At 41.9% G+C, this 27,638-nt stretch overlaps 1 protein-coding gene across 1 annotated transcript in view; it reads left to right on the top strand.

Annotated features, from left to right (window-relative positions):
- SLC60A2 (solute carrier family 60 member 2) overlaps positions 1–22,733 on the top strand; it is a 40,564-nt gene extending 17,831 nt beyond the window's left edge. The window contains exon 4 of the mRNA XM_075862279.1: positions 17,513–22,733. Coding sequence (XP_075718394.1) covers positions 17,513–18,726 — 1,214 coding nt within the window. The 3' untranslated portion in view covers positions 18,727–22,733. The remainder of the gene's footprint in view (positions 1–17,512) is intronic.
- The last annotated feature ends 4,905 nt before the right edge of the window (positions 22,734–27,638 follow it).

Raw genomic sequence — 27,638 nt, forward strand, 5'->3', positions numbered from 1 at the left:
GTCGTGTGCATGGGGCCTAAGTAGTTGTAGGAAGGTGGTGGTGTAACAAGCCACTGCAGCAACCAACTAATTAATACATACACTGGTCATGTGGAGGGTTTGATCTGTACTGCTCCACAGTGGCTATATATATTGCTAACGAGTTGCAAATAGCAATATGTTGAAATATACATAAAATGGCTAATATATAATGGCTAAATATACCGTGAACCTTTTAATCCAAATTGTTGGTGATATAATAATTTTTTCGTGGTGTACAATTTTATTTTAAATGGATTGATAGAATAATACACCAGCAGATAGTGGGGATTCCAAATTTGTTGACAACTGAGAGAACCCCCATGCACGGTTGTCAAGCCTGTGACACACTTTTTTTTTGTGTTTAACCCTTTCATGACTGAGGCTCATCGATGCCCGTGTCCAGGTCAAATTTCCCATTTTTGATATGCACTTCTTTAAACGATAATATATTTGCAACCGCTTTGAATACCATAACTATTTTTACTTGTTTTTTACAAGACTTATGAGGCTTTCATTTTCTATATTATATGTATTTATATGTATGTGTGTGTGTGTGTGTGTGTGTGTGTGTGTGTGTGTGTGTGTGTATATATATATATATATATATCTATCGCTGTTGCAGCTCTGTAACAATTAGTCGTCTTCTCTCTGTTAGCCTGGATCGCTGTGAGGGGAGATTGAAGAAGGCTATAAGTCTATATTTGCATGACTGAAAAAAACACCTTTTAATAATGGCTCAACTGTCAGTTTTTCATGGCCCGTTTAGCATCAGTGCGTCTCAAAATGTTCATCTATTTCCTGGCCGTCCGACTGTTTTTAACCAATGTGTGTCATGGCTGTTAAAATTTCATTAGTCAGGTTTTTTTGTCTCAACACCTAAAATCACCACAGTGCCTCTGTAGATAGTGCCATAGTGCCACAGTGCCCACTGTAGATTTTGCCCACTGTAGATATTGCCATACACAGTGCTCATTTAGATAGCGCCACAATGTCCCTTATAAATAGTGGCCATATAGTGCCACAAGGCCCAGGTAGATAGTGTCACAGCCCCTTTTAGATAGCACCCCCCCCCCCCCCCTGTAGATTGTGCCCCTGAAGCTCCCTCTAGGAGTGTGAATCTCCGGCCAAAGCATTGCTGACGCTTTGGCCGGGGATTGTGCGCCTAGAGGGAGCCCCTGATGTCGCCTTCTAGGAGCGGAGTCTCTCCCTGAGGAGCCTCTGACATCTCTGTTCATATATGGACGGTGACGTCAGGGGTTCCCTCTAGAAGCGGAGTCTCCGGCCAAAGCATCGGCAATGCTCTGGTCAAGGATTCCACTCCTAGCGGCAGCTTCAGTGGCGCTGTGTAGAGGGGCGCGGTGGCATGCTATGTACACCGCATTCCAAAATATTATGCAAATGTTGTTTTTCGCTGATTTTCCTAAATAGTCAATGCTAATGACAGTCCGTATGATCTTCAGGCCATCAACCGTTGGAGTGTAATGCGAATTTTATTGAACAAATCTACTAATGATAACAGATTTTTTTTTTAGAAGTAAAAAACTCAAAATGCACTGTTTCAAATTATTATGCACAACAGAGATCAAAACATTTTAAAGGTTGTAAAGGGAACTAAAATGGTAATTTGTTGAATTTGCAGCATCAGGAGGTCATATTTACAGAAATCAAAAGCTCTTTAAAAAACAACAACTTAGCAGGCCAAGTTACATGTTAACATAGGACCCCTTCTTTGATATCACCTTCACAATTTTTGCATCCATTGAATTTGTGAGTATTTGGACAGTTTCTGCTTGAATATCTTTGCAGGATTACAGAATAGCCTCCCAGAGCTTCTGTTTTGATGTGAACTGCCTCCCACCCTCATAGATATTTTGCTTGAGGATGCTCCAAAGTTTCTCAATAGGGTTGAGGTCAGGGGAACATGGGGGCCACACCATGAGTTTCTCTCCTTTTATGCCCATAGCAGCCAATGACACAGAGGTATTCTTTGCAGCATGAGATGGTGCATTGTCATGCATGAAGATAATTTTGCTATGGAAGGCACGCGTCTTTTTGTACCACGGAAGAAAGTGGTCAGTCATACACTACGTACTTTGCAGAGGTCATTTTCACACCGCCTGGGACCCTAAAGGGGCCTACCAGCTCTCTCCCCATGATTCCAGCCCAAAACATGACTCCTCCTTGCTGACGTCGCAGCCTTGTTGGGACATGGTGGCCATTCACCAACCATCCATTACTCCATCCATCTGGACCATCCAGGGTTGCACGGCACTCCTCAGTAAACAACACGGTTTGAAAATTAGTCTTCATGTATTTCTGAGCCCACTGCAACGGTTTCTGCTTGTGAGCATTGTTTAGGGGTAGCCGAATAATAGCTTTATGCACACTTGCAAACCTCTGGAGGATCCTACACCTTGAGGTTCGCGGGACTCCAGAGGCACCAGCGGCTACAAATACCTGTTTGCTGCTTTGCAATGGCATTTTAGCAGCTGCTCTCCTAATCCTATTAATTTGTCTGGCAGAAACCTTCCTCATTATGTCTTTATCTGAACGAACCCGTCTGTGCTCTGAATCAGCCACAAATCTTTTCACAGTACGATGATCACGCTTAAGTTTTCTTGAAAACTCCAATGTTTTCATACCTTCTCCAAGGTATTGCACTATTTCACGCTTTTCGGCAGCAGAGAGATCCTTTTTATTTCCCATATTGCTTGAAACCTGTGGCCTGCTTAATAATGTGGAGCGTTCTTCTTAAGTAGTTTTCCTTTGATTGGGCACATCTGGCAAACTAATTATCACAGGTGTCTGAGATTAATTACAATAATCCAAAGAGCCCTAAAACACAATACCATCCATGAGTTTAATTGAAAAACTAATAATTAAATGTTTGACACTTAAATCCAATGTGCATAATAATTTGGAACACTGTGTAGAAGGGCATGTTGGCGTGCTATGTAGAGGGAGGGGCGGTGGCGTGCTATGTGGAGGGGGGCAATGGCGTGCTTTCCGGGGGTGTATTCCGGTATCTCAAAGCCATTATTGTCATTGTCCATATATGGACAGTGACGTCAAGGACTTTCCCAAGACAGGAGTCCCCTGCTAAAGCGCTTGCCATGCATTGCCTGGAGACTACATTGGGGAGAGCGCCGGCAGACAGAAAAGTGCAGCAATGCTTCAGCTTGTTCAGCCCCCGAAGGCTGATCAAACACATGGTTGTTTGATGAAGCTAAGGGGGAGAGATGCAGAGCCGGTAGACAGGAAAGTCCAGTGCTACTCACACAAGCAGCACCACACCCATTTAAACCCAATTCCAGGCTCCCAACGTTTATATATGTGACAACTGGACAGGGCATCCGCAGTTGGAACGTATATAACTGTATGGCTGTCGTGAAGGGGTTAATGATGCTGTGTGAAGCACCAAATTAAGCTTCAAGTGCGCATGGTTCTCTCTCATTCCTGAGCGCTATCGTATGTCCAGGCAAATGATTAGGGCCACATGTAGGGTGTTTCTAAAATCACAAAACACATTATTTAGATAACTCTCTTTACACAGTGGCACAAGCTGGGCACAACATATCGGAAACTGGAGTTTCATGGCATTTTTCACTCTGCAACATCCATTGCGTGCTAATTTCTGCAAAACACCTGTGGGGTCAAAATTCTCACTACACCTCTAGATTAATTCCTTCAGGTGTGTAGTTTCCACAATGAGGTAGCTTATGGGTGATTTCCACCAGGGGGGGATTAAGGGTACCATGGTCCTCGGGCAGTTCACAAAGTGTGGGCCCCGCCAACTCTGAAGACACTGTACCATATATTTGCAGATTCCTGTTTAGGCGCCTTAAAATGTCGCTGATTGGCAGGGCAGAATGACTTGCCCTGCCAATCAGCGCCTTTTAACGATGCAAGCGGCACGATGACGCCATTAGACCTGCTCAGATGAGAGCAGGCCTGCGTTGATACAGGACGGCGCGGGAACGGGATCAAGGTGGATATGTAAAGTTTTGGGTTGTTTCCACTTAAAAGTGTGAGTGGCATTATCTACGGGGGGAGCTATATATGGGGCACAATCTACAGGGGGGCCATATGTGGGGCACTACGTACAGGGGGCCATATGTGGGGCAATATCTACAGGAGGCTGTATGTGGGGCACTATCTACAGGGGGCTCTATGTGGAGCACTGTCTACAGGGGGCTCTATGGGGGTACTATCTACAGGGAGATGTGTGTGGGACACAGTGTATGGTTCTACTATAATCAGAGGCACCGTGTATACTGCTATTATAATCAGGGACACCGTGATTTGTGCTATTATAATCAGGGACACATTGTATTGTGCTATTATAATCAGGGACACAGTGTATGGTGCTATTATAATCAGGGACACCGTGTATTGTGCCATTATATTCAGGGCATAGTGTGTGGCGCCATGAGAATTTTATCTTTGTTTATAGGTACAGAAATGTTGGAAAAGTGAGAAGCTGAAGACATCTGAGCGGCAAACTGCAGAAATGGGCTGTGGCCAGGAGAAGTCATCATATAGGCCTGGACCGGATGAAGAATGAAAGAGAAAAATAATAACTAGAATCTGAAAAGACGTCACCGGTGAGTCACTTAATATAAATGTTTATTCTGCCCCTAATCAGTACTGTAGTCACTATATGATCTGCAGCGGGATGATGTGTGGTATGATTATTTTTTATTTTTTTTGAAACCCCAGCTCCCAGCCAATCCTTACTATTGTTTGGGCCGTGCTGGGAGCTGTAGATTTATGCTGTACAAACCTGTACGGCAGGGGTTGCACTAAATTGAGCTATATTTGTGCAGGTGTTGAAATTTATATGCTGAGCTTGGTTCTTGTGTTACAAAGATCTATATGGGATCTGCTTCTGTAACTGCCATTTACTACTATGATATTTACGGAAACGTTGTTTTCGTAACTCCTTACCATGAAGTCAGGAAGTGGCCGGGAGGCAGCGAGAGCAGAAAGAGTTAGAACGGGGTTTAGGGGGGCCCCGTTCTAGAAATAGGTGCAGGTCCCAGAGGTGGTACCCGCATCTATCTGACATTTCTGACCTATCCTGTGGATAGGTAATAAATGTCCCTCATGGGGAAACCCCTTTTAAGTGTAACTGAACTTCTAAAAAACTTCTGACATGTCATAGTGAAATGTCAGAAGTTTTGATTGGTGGGGATCCGAGCACTGTGACCCACCGATCGCTAAAACAAAGTGGCAGAAGCGCTCAGGTGACCGCTGTGCCGCTTCTTTTCTGATATGCTTTTCTCGGAAAGCCGAACAACTAGTGTACGGATGTATACCACTCCGAGGAATGCCAATCAGAACCGAAGCAGCTCCTTCAACCGAGCACTTCTGCCGCTTCATTTTAGCAATCGGTGGGGGTCTCAGTGCTCGGTCCCCCCCAGCCATTTAAAAGTTTTAAGATATCACTATGACATTGCAAAAGTTTTGTAAAAGTTCAGTTATACTTTAAAGAGAGGTGTTTTCATTTTTTATTATTTTTTTCTTTAAAAAAAAAAAAGTGTATCAGTGTGTTTGCAACTTTCTAAATACTTTTTTATTAAAAATGATTTTTACTTTTTGAGATACAGCTGCTTTTTTATCCTGTATACAGAGCAGCTGTATCTAGTGCTAAAACCTGAATCCGTCAGGTCAGTGGCACTGACGGGTACAGTATCAGCGGGCTGGGGAGGTTGAATTGCGTGTGAGGGGGAAGGAGGGGGGCCCAAGTTGTCAATCCGCCACTGACTATCTACATGGGCAGTGTGGCACTATCTATATTGGCACTAAGGGCATCTAAGGGGGCATTATACTTTATGGGGCCATTATACTGTATGAGGGGCAGCTATGGCGCATTATGCTGTATGGGGCAGCTGTGGGGGTATTCTGTATGGCGGCAGCTATAGGGCATTATACTGTATGGGGCAACTGTGGAGGAATTGTGCTGTATGGGTGCATTATGCTGTTTCGGGCAGCTATAGGGGCATTATGCTGTACGGGGCGGCTATAGGGGCATTATGTTGTATGGGAGCAGCTATAGGGACATTTTGCTGTATAGGGGAATTTGATTGGGCATTATAATGTATGGGGGCCTTTGTGTGGGCTTCATACTGTATGGGGGCATTATGTATTACGTATTCCCATACGTCTACTTTAGGTTGGCATCGTTTTTTTTTAACATCCTTTTATTTTGTTAGGATGTTACAATTTCTCACATTTTCAAGAAAGAAAAGTGCTGAATTGCCCCTGGATTCCCATGTGGTCCAACACTGCCACCAGCCATTCCCAATTAACATTATCAAAAGCCTTCCTGGCGTCATTAGCTAATAATGCCGAGGACTTCCCACCCCTACCTTAGTGACAACCCATCCTGAACTGCTTAAACAGTTCTAATGTTCGTGACTGCAGAATGACCTTTGACAAATCCCCCTTGATGAGTCCCTATTAATTTTGGCAACAAAATTGCTAATCGATCTGCCATCAATTTAGACATAATTTTGAGGTCCTGCTTAGTCCGTGTTATTGGCCTGTAAGAACCTGGTTGTTCTAAGTCTTTCCCCAGTTTAGGTAGCACTTTTATATAGGCCACATTATTAGATGGAGAAATTTGCTCTCCTGCTAACACCATGTCAAATCATTAAGCACAGGAGTAACCTCATGCCTCATTATCCTATAGAACTCTCCTGGGTACCCATCGGGGCCAGGTGCTTTTTGGGTCGGAGTTTGTCAATAATAATACCAATTTCTTCCGCCATGATCGGTGCTTTTAACAACGAGCTATCTTCCTCTCCTACATGTGGCAATGGTATATCTTTTAAAAAGTCACGTCCTTTTATGTATATCAGTCTGCCCTGGTTGATACAATTTCTCATAAAAGCGCCCAAAAATATTCACTTTCTTTTGGTATACCCTTTTTCATCTCTTAAACTTGAGATGTGATGCATTGACCTCCTTCCCCTCGCTAGGATGGCCAGAAGCCTCCTTGATTTATTTCCAAATTTAAAGAACTCTGCCAAGTTTCTGTCTCTATAATAGGTTTCAAGTCTCAAATGTTGTAAGTCAAAGTTTTGTTTGGTTGATACCCATTGAATTTTATTTTCTTCCCTAGGCCTCATGCACACTTCCGTCGGCCGTTGTACGGCCGCATAAACACGGACCGCACATGGATCTCTTCCGTTTTCAGTCTGTTGTTTCATGGACCAAATCAATGAACAGGCTGAGACTGTTCCGTCAAAAACGTACAGGAGTAGGACCTGTCCTATTTTTGACGGAACAGCCGCACGGTTTCTTTAAAACAACGGAAGTGTGCATGGCCCCATTGAAATGAATGTGTCAGGGTGCTATCAGTTAAAAAAATGGATAGCACCCAGACGAAATAACTGAAATGGGCAAGAGGCCTTAGGTTCACTCTGGAAATTGGAATACGTTTTTCTCAGGTGTTCAGTGGCTTGGATATATTAGGCTATAATGTTCCCTCTAATAACCGTTTTTGCCGTCTCCCAGTATAGAGATGGGTTAGATCTGTGTTCCCGCGTTAGTTTGAGCATATTCTCCCCACAACCCTTTCAACAGTTTCCCAATTCCTCGCCCTTCGCTAATGCTGCAAGTAGATGGTATAATATGTTAGTTCCTTTTGGAAAAATCTCTTCCAGTTCTAACAGAGAGGGAGATCACCATATCCTTAATAACAACATCCTTTATCCGATGTAACAAGCCCTGAGTTGCTAAAAACAAAATAAATCCTTGACCAAGCAGATTGTGAGTGGGAATAATGTGTATATTTTCTACCCATTTGATTGAAATGCCACCATACATCTCTCATACTTGTGGAAACCGTCACATGCTGTAAAACAGTCTCCTCTTGAACATCTCTCTGTAATATCTGACATGAGCGTTTTCTATCCTCCAATGCATCAAACACTGCATTCAGATCTCCTCCCTGAAGAATCTGCTGTTCCCGGTCTTGCAATAAATTACCTTCTATCTGAAAGAAAATGTTGTTGGGTGCATACAAAAGATATAAAAAATTTTCCCTGCATGAGTATCCAAGAGCAGCTTAATATAGCGACCTTCATCATCAATAGAAGAAATCGATATTTGATGTTTAAAGAGGCTCTGTCACCAGATTTTGCAACCCCTATCTGCTATTGCAGCAGATCGGCGCTGCAATGTAGATTACAGTAACGTTTTTATTTTTAAAAAACGAGCATTTTTGGCCAAGTTATGACCATTTTTGTAATTATGCAAATGAGGCTTGCAAAAGTCCAAGTGGGTGTGTTTAAAAGTAAAAGTCCAAGTGGGCGTGTATTAGGTGCGTACATCGGGGCGTTTTTAATACTTTTACTAGCTGGGCGCTGTGAAGAGAAGTAACATCCTCTTCTCTTCAGAACGCCCAGCTTGTGACAGTGCAGATCTGTGACGTCACTCACAGGTCCTGCATCGTGACGGCCACATCGGCAGCAGAGGCTACAGTTGATTCTGCAGCAGCATCAGCGTTTGCAGGTAAGATCGATTTACCTGCAAACGCTGATGCTGCTGCAGAATCAACTGTAGCCTCTGGTGCCGATGTGGCCGTCACGATGCAGGACCTGTGAGTGACGTCACAGATCTGCACTGTCACAAGCTGGGCGTTCTGAAGAGAAGAGGATGTTACTTCTCATCAGAGCGCCCAGCTAGTGAAAGTATTAAAAACGCCCCGATGTACGCACATAATACACACCCACTTGGACTTTTACTTTTAAACACACCCACTTGGACTTTTGCAAGCCTCATTTGCATAACTACAAAAATGGTCATAACTTGGCCAAAAATGCTCGTTTTTTTAAAATAAAAACGTTACTGTAATCTACATTGCAGCGCCTATCTGCTGCAATAGCAGATAGGGGTTGCAAAATCTGGTGACAGAGCCTCTTTAAGTCCCTTATGTATTAATACCAATACCCCTGCTTTGCCACCGACAGCCGGGGAACCATGAAACGCACCCACCCACATTTTGTTCATTCTATGAAAATCAGCCTCCTTTAAACGCGTTTCTTGCAAGAGGGCAATAGTTTTTTCAGGTGACGTAATACCATCACACGTTTATGCTGGGATAGTAATCCCTTCACGTTCCAAGACACTACTCGCATAAAAATGTAATTGGTGGCTTTGATGAGCTATTTCCCCAGCTCTGTGACCCTAACCTCCAACCGGTGAGTGATCGGAGGTGCATAAGTTTCCTCCCCCTCAATTCCCCCAACATTGTAAGTAACAAAATCACATACGAAAAATTAAACGTGTTGACTCCACTTTTTTTTGCGCATATAAAGATGAGGGTTTAGTCTACCTCACCTACATTTGCTTGGAGTGCTTAAAATAACTCCCACTAACGCCTTGACGACAAAGGACCGATACATGCATCCTATGCAGGAGCTAGTTCCCGCATAAGGACTGATATATCCGTCCTCTGATCGCATGGGTACTGCCAGTGTACCCATGCGATAAGCGGCAGGAGCACGGCTGTCATACACACCCTGGCTCCTGCTCCAACTGCCGGAATCGAAGCGCGCTCAGATTCCGGCAGTTTAACCCATTGAATGCCGCTGTCAATAGGCATCTAATGTGTTTGACAGAGGGAGGGAGCTCCCTCTGTCACCCCTTCCGTGCCCCCACAAAGAAATCACGGGGCGCCATTGGGTTTCCATTGCAGCCGAGGGCATAACAAAGGCCCCCTGCCTTTAGCAACTACCTATTAGGCCATGCAGAGGCATGGACCAATATATTGCCTTTCAGATTCACCCTGACAGGCAATAATGCCTTGGGATACTAAGGCGGGATTCACACGACCGGGTCGTTCCCGAGCCCGAGTGTCGGCCGGTAAAATCGGCCATTTTGCCTGGCCGGTTTGCATTAAGTTTTGCATCCGTGCCGGGCCGGGCAGATCCGGACAGTGACATCAGCGGCAACTCCTGAAGGGGAATCCCCATGTGTTCGGGGATTCCGCTTCAGGAGTTTCCCCTGATGTCACTGCCCAGATATGGACAGAGACATCAAGCGCTCTGTCCAGGAGCGGAATCCCCGAACACACGGGGATTCCGCTCCTTCAAGGAGCTAAAGTGCGGCTAGCACATAGCAGAGCGGGGAGATACCTCCCTGCTCTGCTATAGTGACGTCGCTACAGTAGTAGCAGCTGCAGCTGCTAGCGGCGCCATCGAAGGTGTCGCCGGGCCAGGGTGCTTTTAAAACAAGCAGGGGAAGGGAGCCAGCGCAGCGCTCCCTTCCACCTGCTGTACACCCCGGCCCTGCCACACAGTGTACAGCGTAGCCATTCTTCCGAATGGCATCAACTCCTCCTCCTCCTCACATGCAGGCTGCGCTGTGAGGAGGAGGAGATAGAGCGCAAGCGCCGGAAAACCCGGCCATCACTCGGGACACATCCCGGTGATGGCCGTGTATTACCCGGCCCCATAGACTTCTATGGGGGCCGGGTACCCGGGCGAAGATAGAGCATGTCCTATTTTTTGACGGCCGGTTTTCCCGGCCGTCAAAAAATCGGTCGTGTGAATAGCCCCATTAGGAGTCTATTATTCCTAATGCAGCCGGGTGCCGGCCGATTTATGAACGGCTGGCACCCGGCCGGGAAACCCTGCCGTGTGAATGAGGCCTAAGTATCCCAAAGCATAATATCTGCAATATAATTTCGCAAAGTAAAGTCCCCTGGTGGGACAAAAAAAAATAATAAAATAGTTAAATAAAGTTTATGAAATAAAAAAATAAATATTATTACAGTAAAAAATAAAATCACTTTTTTTGACAAAAAGTGGTTTTATTTAGTAGAATTGGCAAAACAAATAACAGATACAAGGTATCGCCGCGATCGTAACGACTCAAACAATAAAATTAAGACATGAATACCGCCAGATGAACGGCGTCCAAAAAAACCCGCAACAAACGGCAAAATGTTTTTTTTTTTTCTCCCATTCCCCCTGTAAAAAATTAAATAAGAGTTAATCCATAAGTCCCATGTACCCCAAAATAGTACTAATGAAAACTACACCTTTCCCCGCAAAAATCAAGCCCAAATATGGCTACATCGACGTAAAAATAAAAATTTTACGGCTCTTGGAATGCAGCAATTTGCAAGCAAATTTTTTTCTAAAAGGGTTTTTATTGTGCAGACGTAGGAAAACATATAAATCCTTTACATATTTGGTATCCCCCGTAATAGTGCCGACCCATAGAATAAAGATAACATGTTAAGTATGCTGCATAGTAAACAATGTCAATTTATACCGTATACAGTACACATATCAACAAGCTCCAACTATCCCTCATATTGACCTTCGTAGCCTGAGCACCTCCGTAAACCCTAGCTCTGAGCGTTCAATCCAATTGCCCTATTGTTTTTCAAAGTTTTTAATGTTCCCTCACTTATAATATATTTTTTGTTCCATTAAGATGGTGTGATTACTTGCCCTGGTGATTTCCCTTTGCGTCGGTGGTCCAGCAGCTAGCCAATAAATACCTATCGTTTTTCTAACTTGATATAGTATCTTCACTATTACCATCATTCCATCCTTTCGAAAAAAACATTTTTACTTTGTAGAAGTAGTAAAATATAACAAAAAATATATATAAATTTGATATCACCGTAATCGTATTGAGTCGCAGAAAAAATTAAAGTTGACGTTTTTACTGCAGTAAAAACAAAACCCAAGAAACCATGCAGGAATCACACTTTTGTTCCAATTTCAGCCTGCAAAGAATTTCATTTTCAGTTTCCCAGTACTTTAAATGGTGTCAATAGAAACTACAACTCCTCCCGCAATAAATAAGCCCCCACACCACTCTATTGACGGAAAAATAAAAAAGTTATTGATCTTGGAAAGCGGGGAGGGAAAAATGTATCCGTCCAGAAAGGGTAAATTTATTTAAAATGGAAAAAACATTTTTGACCACGTGAGGTATTTTCCGTACTCGGGAGAAATTGCTTTACAAATGTTGGGGTGCTTTTTCTCCTTTATCCTTTGTGAAAATAAAAAAAATTCAACATTTTAGTGGAAATAATGTTAATATTCATTTACTGCCTAATTCTAATAAATTCTGCAAAACACCTGTGGGGTCTAAATGCTCACTATACCTCTAGATAGGATAATGGGTCTAGTTTCCAATATGGGGTCACTTTTGGGGTGTTTCGACTGTTTTGGTCTTTTTAAGGGCTTTGCAAATGCGACATGACATCCAAAAACCATTTCGGCAAAATCAGTGCTCCAAAAGCCAAATGGCGCTCCTTCCCTTCTAAACCCTGCTGTGGGTCCAAACAGCAGTTTATTACCACATATGGCATATTGCCGTAATCTGGAGAAATTGCTTTACAAATGTTGGGGTGTTTTTTCTCCTTTTATTCTTTGTAAAATTTTAACATTTCTAAATTTTTTCTGAAAATGTAGAAATGTTCACGCCAAATAACTTGTTAAATTCATTCTTCAGGTTATTACGGTCGTTTAGATACCTAATATGAGTAGGTTTTTGTTGTTGTTTAATGTAGGGGCAATAAAATATATTTTATGCAAATTAGGACTTTTTGGGGACATTTTTTTTTATTTAATTTTTGTTACTTTTTTTTTTAATCCCTTCAGGACGGAGCCTGTATTGGCTTTGAGGACAAAGCAGATTTTTTTTTTTTTTTTAATCTGACCATTTCATGTGTTAATAACTTGGGAATACTTTCACCTATCCTAGTGATTCGGAGATTGTTTTCTCGTAACATATTGTACTTTAGGTTGGTGAAAAAAATTTGGTTGCTAAATTCAATATTTATTTGTGAAAAACACCAAAATGTAGAGAATATGTGCAAAAATGTGCATTTTTCTAAATTTAAATGTATCTGCTTGAAAGACAGATAGTAACTATTTTGTGTGGTATTACTATTTGATATATCCCATATGTCTACTTTGTTTGCATCGTTTTTGGAAAATCCTTATATTTTTCTACGACGTTACAAGGCTTAGAACTTTAGAAGCAATTTCTCATATTTTCAAGAAAATTTCAAAAGGCTATTTTTTCAAGGTTCAGTTCTGAGGTGGCTTTGAGGGCCTTATATATTAGAAAGTCCCCATTAATCACCCCATTTTGAAAACTGCACCCCTCAAAGTATTCGAAACAACATTCAGAAAGGGTTTTAACCCTTTAGGCGTTTCACAGGAATTAAAGCAAAGTAGAGGTGAAATTTACAAATGTAATTTTTGTTTTGCCAAAATTCATTTGTAATATTTTTTTTTTCTGTAACACAGAAGGTTTTACCTAATAAATGCAACTCAATATTTATTGCCCAGATTCTGCAGTTTTTAGAAATATCCCACATGTGGCCCTAGTGTGCTAATGGACTGAAACACCGGCCTCAGAAGCAAAAGAGCATCTAGTGGATTTTTGGGCCTCATTTTTTTTAGAATATATTTTAGGCACCATGTTGGGTTTGAAGAGGTCTTGTGGTGCCAAAACAGTGGAATCTCCCCAAAAGTGACCCCATTTTGGAAACTACACCCCTCAAGGAATTTAGGGGTATAGTTGGCATTTTGAACCCACAGTTGTTTTGTTGAATTCATTGGAATTAGTCTGTAAGGTTGAAAATCTACTTTTTTTTTTTCTGAGAAAACGTAGACATTTTTACAAGGAATAAAGGAGAAAAACACCCGAACATTTGTAAAACAATTTCTCCCGCTTACGGAAATATGCCATATGTGGTAATAAACTGCTGTTTGGACCCACAGCGGGGCTTAGAAGGGAAGGAGCGCTATTTGGTTTTGGAGTTCAAATGGTTTTCGGGTGTCCTGTGGAATTTGCAAAGCTCCTGAGACACCAATACAGTGGAAACCCCCCAAAAGTGATCCCATTTGGGAAACTACACCACTTAAGGGATCTATCTAGGGGTATAGTGAGCATATAGACTCCACAGGTCTTTTGCGGAATTTATTAGAATTATCAACATTATTTCCAATAAAATGTTGAATTTTTTTTCAATTTCAAAGGATAAAGGAGAAAAAGCACCCCAACATTTGTAAAGCAATTTCTCCCGAGTACAGCAATACCCCACATGTTGTCATAAATGTTTTTTGATTAGAAATTAATTTACCCTTTCTGGTTAGATCCATTTTTTCTTTTTGCGTTTTTCCCTCCCCGCTTTCCAAGAGCCATAACTTTTTATTTTTATTTTTCCGTCAATATTGGTGTGAGGCTTTTTTTTTGCAGGACGAGCTATAGTTTTTATTGGTACCATTTTTTGGTACATACAACTTTTTCAGCGCTTTTTATTACATTTTTTGGTAGAGCAAAGGTAACCTAAAAACAGTGATTTTGCCGTTTTAAATTATTTTTCACTGCGTTCACCGTGCAAGGTAAATAATGGTATATTGTAATAGTTTGGACTTTTACAGACACAGCGTACCAATATTGTGGGTTTTTTTTTTACATTAAATATTTAAACATTAATATTTAAATATGGACTTTAAATATTTATTTACATTTTTTTCACTAATAACTATTTACTTTAGTGTTTTTACACATTTTATTAGTCCCCCTAGGGGACTTGAACCAGCAATCCTTGAATAGCTGGTACAATAAACTGCAATACTAATGTATTGCAGTATATTGTCATTTTTACAGGCTCCTGTAACAGCGCGATCGCTGTTCCTGTTCGTTAGTCCCGGGTGTCAGTTGTAATACACAGCTGACACCCACAGTGTATGGCGTGAGCTCGCTCCATACTTCACCCCCCCACACCACGACATGCTATTAATTCGTGGTGCATGAAGGGGTTAATGCGCAACGGATGGGGCAGAGTGAAAATTTTAATTTTCCATTGATATGCCATTTTAGTGCACTGTGTTATGCCCAGTTTGTGCCACTTATGACAAATACCTCATAAAATATTAATCAGGTTCTCCTGCGTATGGCAATGCCATATCTGTGGATGTAAACTGTTGTTTGGGCACTATGTAGGGCTCAGAAGGGAGGGAGCAGCATTTGGCTTTTAGAGAGCAGATTTTGCTTGGTAGTAGTTCTGTTTGGCGTTTCACTTTATAATGTGGGGGCACATGTAATCTGTGACGTATATTGGGGCATAATAAGAGGGTATAATAGTGGGGTAAAATAATAATCCGCAGATATGTGGCCAGTGTCGCACTGATAAATGGTGCCCACTCTTATCCGCTTTTGGGACTCTTTGCACATTTTGCATCGACATACTCTGGGAGCCAGAACTTCATTTTTTCTTCACCTGAGCTGTGTGAGGGCTTATTTGTTGCAGGACAATTTGTAGTTTTCATTGGTACCATTTTGGGGTGCATGCGGTTTTTTTTGGTCACTTTTTATTCCATTTTTGGCAAGCAAGGTGACCAAAAACCATCAATTCTGACAAGGTTTTTTATTCAGTTTTTTTACAGCGTTCAACCTGGGCTATAAATGACAATTTTACTTTATTCTGTGGGTCGATACGATTATATAGTTTTTTTAAGTTTTGCAGTGTTTGCGCAATAAAATTACACTTTTTTTTATAAAATAATTTATTTTGTGTCACCATATTCTGAGAGTCATAACTTTTTTTTATTATTCAGTCAAAAAAGCTGTCTTAAGGGCTTGTTATTTGCAGGACGGGTTGGAATTTTTATTGGTACTATTTTGGGATGGGTGGTGACCAAAAAATAGTGATTCTGGCATTGTTTTTTTTTGTGGTGGTGTTCACCGTGCAGGAAAAATAACATCATAGTTGGGGTTGTTACGAACGCGGTGATGCCAAATATGTGTACTTTTTTTAACGTGTTCACTTTTTTCCTATAATAAAAGACAAAGTCAGTTCACACAGAGTTTTTTGACGCGGAAGCCGCGTTGGAAAACGCATCTCGTGGGAAAAAGAAGCGACATGCCCTATCTTCGGGCATTATGTCTCTGACATCAATGGGAGGCAAAGAAAGTGTATTTCACAGCGTTTTTGCCCGTGGCGCTCAATGGGCCCGAGCTAAAAATGCGGCAAACGGTGTGCAGGCAGATCAAAAGCTGCCTCAAAATTCCAAACAGAATTTTGAGGCAGAATTTTCTGCCTGCAAAAAAACTCAGCCTTATAGGAAAAAAAGCATTTTTTGTTTATGTAACTTATAACTTTTATTTTTAAACATTTATAAAACATTTTTATTATCTTTTTTTACTTGTCCCACTAGGGGACTATGAGACTTGCAACTCTGATCGCTGCTAGAATACATTATACTACGTAGGTAGTGTAATGTGTTATAACTGTCATTGTGACGTGACAATCACTCTGACAGGAAGCCTACGAAGACCAGCCTCTGGCTGTTCCTCATAAGCTTCTGTACATGGCAGCCCGGAAGCCGTGGCAACAAACGCCAGCCCCCGTGATTTCATGTGGAGGCTGACGATCTGCTCTAAACGCCTTAAATGAGGCGATCACAATCGACCACCGCATTTAAGGGGTTAAAATTAGTGACGATGGGCCGCTGATCGGCAACAGGGAATGCAGGGCAGACATCTTGCACATTTAATCGCCGCTGCGGTGTAGCGCCGCGCGGCAGTTACCTGTCAAAGTACAGACGTAACTGCACGTCAAGGTGCGCAAAGTTACTGCACACATTGACGTGCATTAATGGCAAGGTGCGGGAAGGGATTAATAAAGAGCTGATTTATTTAGTGTTGACCTTAAGGCCGGATTCACACAAGTGTGTTTGGTCCGTGATATACGGACCGTATGTCGGCAGTATTTCCCAGACCAACCACACTTCAGGGAGCCGGGCTCCTAGCGTCATAGTTATCTATGATGCTAGGAGTCCCTGCCTCGTTGCAGGAAAACTGTCCCATACTGAAAACATGATTACAGTACGGGACAGTTTTCCCGCAGCAACGCAGGGATTCCTAGCGTCATAGATAAGTATGATGGTAGGAGCCCGGCTCCCTGCAGTGTGTTCGGCCTGGGAAATACTGCCGACATACGGTCCGTATATCACGGACCAAACACGCTCATGTAAATTCGGCCTTACTGTATTTTTAACATATCTCCTGGTGTATTACTGTATTTGCAACAGCATTGTTAATTGTAAAAGTTGGTGTTTTTTCCTGCTATTGATGACATATTGGGCATGAGTCACTAGTGTTTACAGAATAAATAAAGCTGGGTTCACATGCTTCAATTTGGTTTGTTTTTTTAACTTTTGGGTAGAAAAATGTATTTAAAAAATGCATGTGATTTTTTTTTTTTTTATGCGTTTTTCGATGTGGTTGTGTTAAAAATGTATATGCATATAAAAACGCACCAAATCACAGTAAAAACACATGCGGTTTTCAGATGCATTTTTTTTGATGCGGTTCTAACTGCACCGCTTTGTGTGAATGGACCCTGAAAGTTGCTTCATATAAGTATTTTACTAAACACGTTTGTTTATGATGTCTCATGATCAAATCAATCACTCAATGGTATCTTCTTGTTCATCAGGTGGAAATGTTGTCATTCTGAACACCTGGGGAGATGAAGCTGGACCACATGTGCAAGCACTCCATTTCAGTTTTGCTTTGGGTGCTCTCTTTGCTCCAATATTGGCAAAACTAATCCCAGAAATTCTGCCACTTGACAAGCTTCACTTCAAAGTAATCGAACAACAGCGGAGTGATAACCAAACATCTCAGGAGCCGCTGGAGTTGCCTCTGGGAATAAGAAAGTCCATGTTATCCTATATTGTTATTGCAACATATATTTTGCTAGTTTCTTTATTCTTATTTATCTTGTACAGCAAGGACCAATCAAAGCAATCGGCCGCCAAGAGTACAGAAGAAAAAGTACGGACAGCCAAATACCACAATGCCCTTATATTTCTTCTTTTCTTGTTTTTTTTCTGTTATGTTGGTGCAGAAGTTGCTTATGGTTCCTATATTTTTACCTATGCCATCACTACAGCAGAAATGGACCATGACAAAGCAGCAGGACTGAATTCAATATTTTGGGGAATGTTTGCTGCCGTTCGAGGCTTGGCCATCTGTTTTGCAACTTGTTTGTATCCTGGCACCATGCTGCTTCTTAGTGTGATTGGCTGTGCGGTGTCATCTTTGTATTTACTACTTTTTCATACCCACCCCATTGTGCTTTGGGTTGGTAGTGCACTCTATGGTGCCTCCATGGCTACTACGTTTCCCAGTGGCTTTTCTTGGGCACAGCAGTACACAACCATAGGAGGAAAGTCTGCCTCCTTATTTGTCGTTGGAGCAGCACTAGGGGAAATGGCTATTCCTGCTTCTGTAGGTTACCTTCAGGGATTGTTTCCTGCCTATCCAGTACTTATGTATACCATCTTGGGCTCTTCTGTTTTGACTGCAGTTCTATTTCCAGTTATGTACAAACTGGCCAATTGTCCAAAGGACAAGACGCGGTGGGACGGAATTGAGGGCGAGGACCGGCGGGCTTTGCTTTCAGGTTCCGGAATAGAAGAGGAGGAAGAGGATGCTCAGCACTGGAATGAAGCAGATTTTGAATCCATTGAAATGAATGATCAAAGTAAGAACTACAGCACTGTGATACAAGAAGGCACATCGGAAGTTACTTCAACTTTAGATATCAACAGCCAGTTGGTATCAAAAAATGGGACAGCAAGTGATGTGATTGCTAATAGATCTCCCTCCAAAAAATTTAATTTGGACAGGGAAAAAAAAGACTAGAAGTAGAGCTTGCTGAAATTGCCTTCAATTATTGGCTGAAAGAATTTCTCTTTTATATGATGCTTTGATGTGTACTTTAAAAATGAAAGAGCCATCCAGTAATGGTCTAAATAGTTGTCTCACAAAGCAGAAGTGTTAAAAGCTAGGGTGTTTACTTGTTTTGATACAGCTGAATATTTTGAGACCAAATTTTCAATGCATCTCAAAAACCCTTGAATTCTGTTACCAATATTACAGTTGATTAGAGGTGTGTTACCGAGAGACAATATTTCTCTTGCCATTCAAGTAAATACCTGTCAGTGTGGGGAAGCAAGCAAGTTAAAATCTTCAATGTGAGGTACCAATGCAGAAGTCTATGGAGCGTACAGGTGGTTCCTTTACTGATTGCAGTAAATGGGTAGAATTGAAGGCTAGGAGGCTCCAAGAATTGGCTTAGTGGTGAGCTCAGAACCCCGATTTGTGGTTTAGAATGTAACTTTTGGTTTGACCAATGTGATCCAATGGATGTAAAAGGTGACACATTTTGAGTTAGTTTCTGGCACGAGGTAGCCCCATAACTAATTTCCTTGCACATACATCTCTCTAAGGCATTATTCACACGAACGTGTCCGTTTTGCGCGCGCCAAAAACGCTGCATTTTGCGTGCGCAAAAGGTCCGTGTGATTTTCACTCAGCCGGCATCATTATGACACTCCATTTTTATGTGACGACACAGTAAAGAAGGAGGGGATTTTGTGTTTCCCTTCTCCTTTACCAGCTGTAGCACGAATTACGCGCGTCACCCGGAAGTGCTTCCGTGTGCCGTGCGTGATTTGCACGCACCCGTTGACTTCAATGGGTGCGCGCTGCGCGAAACACGGGCAAGTATAGGACATGTCGTGAGTTTTACGCAGCGCACATACGCTGCGTGAAAATCACTGACAGTCTGAACGGCCCCATTCACTAACATAGGTCCGTGCGACGCTCGTGAAAATCACACTCGTATCACGGACGTATAACAAGTCCTAAGGGCTTATTCAGACAAACGTAAAATACGCGCGTGCAACGCACGTGATTTTCACGTGCGTTGCCCGTAGCTATATTAGTCAATGGGGCCGTGCAGACATGGCAGCGTTTTTTTGCGCAGCGTTGCTCCGTTGCAAAAAACTCACGACATGTCCGTTAATTCAGCGTTTTCAACGCATCACGCACCCATTGAAGTCAATGGGTGCGTGAAAACCACGCATGTCGCACGGAAGCACTTCCGTGCGAACTGCGTGTTTGCGCAACAGCTGTCAAAAGGATGAATGTAAACCGAAAAGCACCACGTGCTTTTCTGTTTCCGAACATCCAAACGGAGTGTCTTTGCGATTAGCGAAGCCGGACAAGCGAACCGAACTTCACCGGGTTCGGCCGAACTCGATTTGGCCGAACCCGGCAAAAAAATTATCGGTACGCGCCGTCAGGAGATAATCACTGTCCATGGTGCAGAAAGAGTTAAACTGTTTCAGCACCATGGACAGTGACTACCGATCCCAATAAACATGAACCTGTAAAAAAAAAAACGAAATTCTGACTTACCGATAACTCTCGGCATCTTCCTCCAGTCTGACCTCCTGGGATGACAATTCAGGCCAAGTGACAGCTCCAGCCAATCACAGGCCAAGCACAGCCTGCAGCGGTCACATGGACTGGCGCGTCATCCAGGGAGGTGGGGCCCGATGTCGAGAGGCGCGTCACCAAGGACGCGTCACCAAGGCAACGGCCGGGAAGTTCTCGGTAAGTACGAACTTTTTCTTTTTTTCACGGCATTCACTGTCGAGGGTGCTGAAAGAGTTAGCTCTTTCAGCACCTTGGACAGTGACGGACGTCGACTAGACTCATCTCTATGATGGCGGCTGCGCGAAAATCACGCAGCCGCGCATCAGACACGGATGACACACGCAGCTGTCAAATGGTGTTTGCGCGCGCAAAACGCCGCGTTGTTTGCGTGCGCAAAAAACGCAACGCTCGTGTGAATCCAGCCTAAGGCCAAGTTCACGCTACTATTAATATAAGTTTACCTCTCTTCCGTCAGAGGAAGAGAGGATCGAAATTAAATGGAAATCAACGGTTTTGTTAGAATTACCATTGATTTCAATGGTAATTATTTTGTTTCGGTTTCTTTCCGTTTCTCTCCGTTTGCTAGGTTTCTGGTTTTGTTGTTTTTTTTGACAGAAGCAAAAGTGCAGTCTGCAGAAAAACGGAAACCTAGCAAACAGAGCCAAACGGAAAGCAACTGAAACAAAAGAATTACCTATATTTCTGATCTTGTGTTTTTGCTTTTTATTTGTATTTCTTTTTCTGGAATTTGTAAGATTTTTAGGGCCTACTGATTTTTATTTAATTTATTTTTTTGTTAAAAACTACAAACCAGAGAGGTTGTTTTCTCTGCTGTCCCCACTTGAAAAATAGCTCACAAAGCAGTTTAAGCACTTGTGGGTTAAAAAATATAACTGGTGAGGAGAGGTCTTAGAAGTGATGACACAAATTTGTGTGGGTTAAGCCTCCGGTATGGTCGCTGCATAGATTACTTGGCATGGGCATTTTTCCTTTTTTATTTGACAGTTGTGTGTTTCTTTGAAGACTCTGTAACTGGACATTTTGTTTGCTGGATTACTGTATATAATTCATGGGTTTTATTTTATTGTCCATTAAAGCTTTTTCTTTTGTAAACCCTCTGTTGTGAGGCACTTTGGAATACTTGATGCAGACTTCTACATATACTTTTCTGAGTGAATGTTTAATAGGCCAGAGTGTTAGAAATGAATTACTGCCTTGGATAAAAGGATATTAAAGCACTTGTATCAATTGAGAAATATCAATTGTTCCAGACTTATTAATCTATTAGTTTCTCTCCCTAAATACCAAAAGCTTTTTTATATTTATTTTTTCCCCGCCCCACAATAGAGTTGTGGCTAGGAGGACCTTGCACCTTTTGACTAGTGAATTAACTATTTAAACCAGTTTCTTGCTAAAAACATTAAACATATTACACCTTTCACACAGGCTTCCCTTCAAACTTCTAAAAATTAAAATAGTGGCACTCTCCAGATGGCTCAGGGCTCCAGATGGTGACGAAAATGCATCCAAAAATATAATTTGGCTCCTACATTTTTAAACTTCTGCAAGAAAATCTGCCTCATGTGAATCCACCTTAAATGTTTGCCTGGAGATCTGCCATAGCTGGCTGGAATAACTATTAGAATTACATGTTCCAAAGATTTCATTATGTATTGATCCTTTGTATTTTCCACCCAGATTCATTCAATAATTTTCTAGGTTATGCAAGTGCTGCTATTGGTTATTGCTGCCTAAAAAAATGCATCAGAAACTGCACCAGTCTGCCTTGTGTGAACCTAGCCTTATAGATGTTCTCCACCTTTTATATTTTTGTAAAAATATTACTATGACAAGAAGAACGAGTTCTGAAAAAATAAATAGCAGGCAGGACTTACTATACATGTTAACTCTTCCATGTACTCGAATACCCAAAATCATATCACAGCATTGACCTACCAAAGCTGGTGCTGCATATTGAGCAGAAACCTCAGAAGTAGTGACTGTGTAGTTAGGCAGGTAGCGTGAGTTCAGATGTGGCAGAATTGTTTTTAGTAATATACATGTGAATGGTAGTTTTCAAAATCCCACCGCACATAGTGGCCAAAATCTGCATCGTGCTCATTCTGATGTGGATTTTTTGGGCTGATCATTTGGTTTGTTGCAGGCTCCATTGCAGTTGTTTCTGCGGTGGGAATATAGTCCTTTATGTAATCTGTAAGGGGCTGTTGGTAGTTTTCTTCCAATCCCATTGACCACCTGAGTCCACAATCTGGAGAAAGTACCCTTTGTAGACATTTTTTATGAAAGTATAGTGGATCTGGGCAAAAGTCTTATTTTTATCCTGCACAGGCAGCATTGTTAATTGTGGTTTGGGTTTTGTGTTTTTATTTGTGTTTATAAAATACATTAAATATAATAAATTTGAATATATTGTAATTGTTTTTTCTATTAGGTGTGGTATTTATGCATATTTTTTTTTTCTTGTTAAAATGTGAAATCTGTTTCATTCTTTCGATCCAGGGTGACTTTTTTTTTTTTTCTTCTTTTTAAACTGTTGATCCAAATTGTTCTCCTGTTCTATTGATCATTTGACGTTTTAAAGACATCTACAATTAAATGTAAACCAAGTTTTGACCTCTAGTTGATTAAAAGATGTTTTAGGACGGTCACATAAAACAAGAAAAAAAGAGTCCAAACCTTGTGCGGTAATATTGCAAAATACAAAACTCGGGTAAGTTTTACATCAAAATATGTTCACTTATTTAGCTTTTTTTGGTAGAAGCTATGAGATGCGATTTTGTTTACTCAATCAGAATAATCTTTCTTTTTAGTTTCTGCAGATGCACATAAGGATTAAATTTGTATACCCGAAATGTTTATTTCCTGGAGTATGTAGGCAACACAAAACTGGGTTAGGCTAGGTTCACACCATGTTTTTGCATCCTGCTGAAAGGTACTGGTGTTTTGTGTTTTTTTTTATGGGCAAATTTACAATTCAAACTGGATCCAGGACACACAAATGATGCAGGCTCCCTTTTTCTGTGTTATTGAAGAAAGGGATCCAATAAAATACTGTTTTTGTACAATAGAAGTCCATAGTAACAGGATAAGTATCTTGTTGCATCCTGTTTTGACTCCTTGGCGACATCAAATGTACTATTACATTGGATGTAGACCATTACAATATAGTGCGGGCTCAGAAGCTAAGCCTGTTCTATAAGCGGCGGGTGCCGGCTGTTTCAAGCAGCTGACACCCGCCTACAAGGACTAGGATTGAAGATAACTCCAATCCTGGTCTTTTAACCCCTCAGATGCCAGGGTCAATAGCGACCAAAGCATCTGAAAGATTAGGTGGAGGGGGCTGAGCTGCAGTCCCAGTCGCTACGAATGTGTACAGAATGTGTAAACACTAAAGAGCCCGCGGAGGCGAACTTCATGGTCCCTTCAGTCAGCAGATTAGCAGGATGCCGGGTATAGGTCATCAATTTAAAATGCATGGGGAACCCCTTTAACCCCTTAACGACCACCAATACACCTTTTCACGGTGGACATTAAAGGGAATGTGTTGCCAGAAAAACATGTTTGTTTTTTTTTAATTAAACATTTAGTGTGTAGGTGATCAAACATTGTTCACATTTTTTTTATTTTTTTCACGAGTCAGGAAATATTATAAATTTATTCTAATTTATAATATTTCCCATTGCTGGTCACTAGATGGAGCTATTCGCAAAATTGCAGCATTGCAAAATTGGGTAAAAAGCCCTCACTCTAGTGAGCTCTCAGCATCCCCCCCTCCTTTATCCTGGCTAGTGCCGGGATAAACGAGGGGTTTGAATGGTCTAACCTCCTACACTGTGTGTCGCCATTTTTTGAGCTAACACACAGTGTAGTAGGTTTACATACAGTAGTAAACGTACACAAACACGAACATACATAGAAATCTCTTACCTGCTCCTGCCGCCGCGGCTCCCTCCGGCCCGTCCGCTCCGTCTGCTGCCGCTGGTCCAAGTGCACAAGTCCGGAAGCCGCGACCGGAAGTAGTAATCTTACTGTCCGGTCCACAGGAAAATGGCGCCGGACGGCGCGCATTTCAAATTGGACTGTGTGGGAGCGGCGCATGCGCAGTTCCCACACAGACGACGTACATGTTAGTGGATGGAACGGGCCCCGTTCGCAGTCCCTATGGGACTGTGGCTGCCATATTCTATGTCTGTATGTGTCGTTAATCGACACATACAGAAATGGAAAAAAAAATGGCAGCCCCCATAGGGAAGAAAAAGTGTAAAAATAAGAAAAAGTAAAACACAAACACACAAATAAATATAAACGTTTTTAATAAAGCACTAACATCTTTAACATATTAAAAAAAAAATTGTGATGACACTGTTCCTTTAAGGTACTTATGCCAGAGCTCTGCCTTTTCACGGCGCTCTGACATAAGCCCGGCACGGGTGTCCTGTGCCGACTAAAGCAGGTGTTGGGTGGTCTAAAGACAGCCGGACACCTGCACTAACTGGCGGCATCGATTTCAACATCGCTCTCACCTGTTTAACCCCTTAGATGCGGCGCTCAATAGCGAGCGCCGCATCCAAGTGGTTTTGGAGGGAGGGTGCTCCCCCTCTCACCCCATCGGCACCTTGCAATTGCAATCGCAAGGGGCCAATGGCCTCTGGCAGCCGGTGGGCCTAACAAATGCCCCCAGGTCTGCCTGTAGTGGATGCCTGCTAAGCCATGCCTGAGGCATGACCTAGCAGGTGCCTGTCAGTTTTACACTGACAGGCAATAATACGCTGCAATACAGAAGTATTGCAGTGTATTATAAAAGCGATCAGAAGATCGCATAGTGAAGTCCCCTAGTGGGACTAAAAATAGTTAGCAAAAAGTTTAATAAAGTTAATAAATAAAAATCCCAAATAAAAAAAATGAAAAGCCCACTTTTTCCCTTATAAAATACTTAAATATGTTTTTTTTTTAAAAAACATTACACATATTTGGTATCGCTGCGTCCGTAACGACCCCACCTATAAAGCGATTGTTATTTAACCCACACGGTGATAAAAAGTCGCATGTACTCCAAAATGGTACCAATAAAAAAATAGAAGTCGTCCCGCAAAAAACAAGCCCTCATTCAGCTGCATCGGCGTAAAAATAAAACCAATTATGGCTCTTAAAACATGGCGAAAAGAGTTTTTACTGTGTAAAAGTAGTAAAACATACAAAATCTATATAAATTTGGTATCGCCATAATCGTAATGACCCACTGAATAAAGTTATGTGTATTGTTATTTATACCGCACAGTAAATGGCGTAAATATGAGACGCAAAAAAGTTGTTTTTTTTCCATTACCCCCCCCCCCAAAAAAGTTACTAAGTTAATCAATAAATTATATGTACCCCAAAATGCTGTTATTAAAAAAACAACTTGTCCCGCAAAAAACAAGACCTTATACAGCTATGTCGACGCAAAAATTAAAAAAGTTATAGCTCTTGGAATGCGACGATGGAAAAACGCAAAAAATAGCTTTGTCATTAAGGTTTAAAATAGGCCGGTCATTAAGGGGTTAAGCCTTGCCAAGACTAAATAGTAGATAGAGCACAGGTCAAAGAAATACACGGCAATACATAAGTTTTGCATGAGCGATCCAAAAATCACATGTTAAAGTCCCCTAGGGGGGCTAAAAAATAGTAAAAAGTTGTAAAAAGCATAAAAATATTGAAGTTAAAAAAAATACTGTTTCCTATAACTGGTATTACCGTGTCCGTAAAAAGCCAAACTAAAAAAAATATCCCATTAAATAAAAATCACAATGCAACCATTGCTGTTTTTTGGTCACCTAGCTTCAACCAAAGAAGTGGAATAAAAATTGATCAAAAAGTCACATGTACTCTTAAAAACGACATGTCATCCCACAAAAAACAAGCCCTCACACTACTCATTTGACAGAAAAATAAAGTTATGGCTCTCAGAATATGGCACTACGACCGTAGTGGTGTGCACGGCCCACGAGTTGCGGCTCAGACGGCCTCAGAGTGTCATCCGTAGGCCACCCACAAATCACCGGCCATGCACATGGCCGTGTGTTTGCATTAATTTCAGTGAGCCTGGATCGCAAAATACGGCCGTAATAAGACGTCCTATCTTTTTGCGGTCCAGGCTCCCAGGCAATGCACGAACCGTGGAAACCACGGTCATGTGCATGGGCCCATAGAAGTGAATGGGACCGCAATTCACCCGAAGATTTGCAGGTAAATTGCGGCCACAAAAACACTTTCGTGTGCATGGGGCTTTACAGTTTTTTCTTTGTAAGGCCTCATGCACACAACCGTAGTGTTTTTTCTGGTCCGCAAATTCCAGGACCGTGTTCCGTGAAATGTCCTCCGCAGTTCATCCGTATGTAATCCGCAGTTCATCCGTATGTAATCCGCAAAATGCGGATAAAAAAAAAAAGCCTAGGTAAAACAGGATGACGACAGAACTCATTCCCGGTCGTCGCCTAGCAACACTTCCGCAAACCGGTTGACACACGGAGGTGTACCCGCATTTTCCACGGGCCCATTGACTTCTATGGGCATGTCCGCATCGAATTTGCGGGCCGTAATAAGACATGTCCTGAGTTTGTGCGGCACGGATTTGCGGACATGCGGGGACCCGTGAAAACACGGATAGTGTGTATGGGCCCATAGAAATGAATGGGTCCGCAATTCTCCCGTGGATTTTCGGGGGAATTGCGGACGCAAAAACACGTTCGTGTGCATGGGGCCTAAGAGTAGTAAATAAAAACATATACGTTTTGTATCGCTGTAATTATATTGACCCACAGAATACAATTAACATGTTTTTACCACCCAGGGAACACCATAAAAAGCAGCCGAAGTAATAATGGAGACATAGCTGATTTTTTTTTCCCATTACTCCCCACAAAGAATAATTTTTTTCGGTTATGGCATATTGCAATGCGACGATGGAAAAACGAAAATTACCTGTCTCTCAAATACGTTAAAGGTAAACCCGGCCTTAAGAACTACGTAAGAATGTATGCAGCAATAGAAATATATTATTGGTGAAGAATGTTGTGCTGCTTACGGACTCCAGAAAATAAAAATGTTGTATACGGAAATGTTATCTTTCCTGATTGTACTATGGCAGCACACGCAAATGGGATCTTAACCCCTTCCCGACATTTGACGTATACTTATGTCAAAGTCGGCAAGGGGAAGAATGGAGTGGCTCACGAGCATTAAAAACAGCTGACACTTCACTGCAACGAGCAGGATTCGATAAAAAGGAGGGGGAAGGTCCCCTCCAAGAGCCCATCGCCCCGTTACGAGTT

This window comes from Rhinoderma darwinii, chromosome 4 (assembly GCF_050947455.1).
Source record: "Rhinoderma darwinii isolate aRhiDar2 chromosome 4, aRhiDar2.hap1, whole genome shotgun sequence".
Classification (NCBI taxonomy): domain Eukaryota; kingdom Metazoa; phylum Chordata; class Amphibia; order Anura; family Rhinodermatidae; genus Rhinoderma; species Rhinoderma darwinii.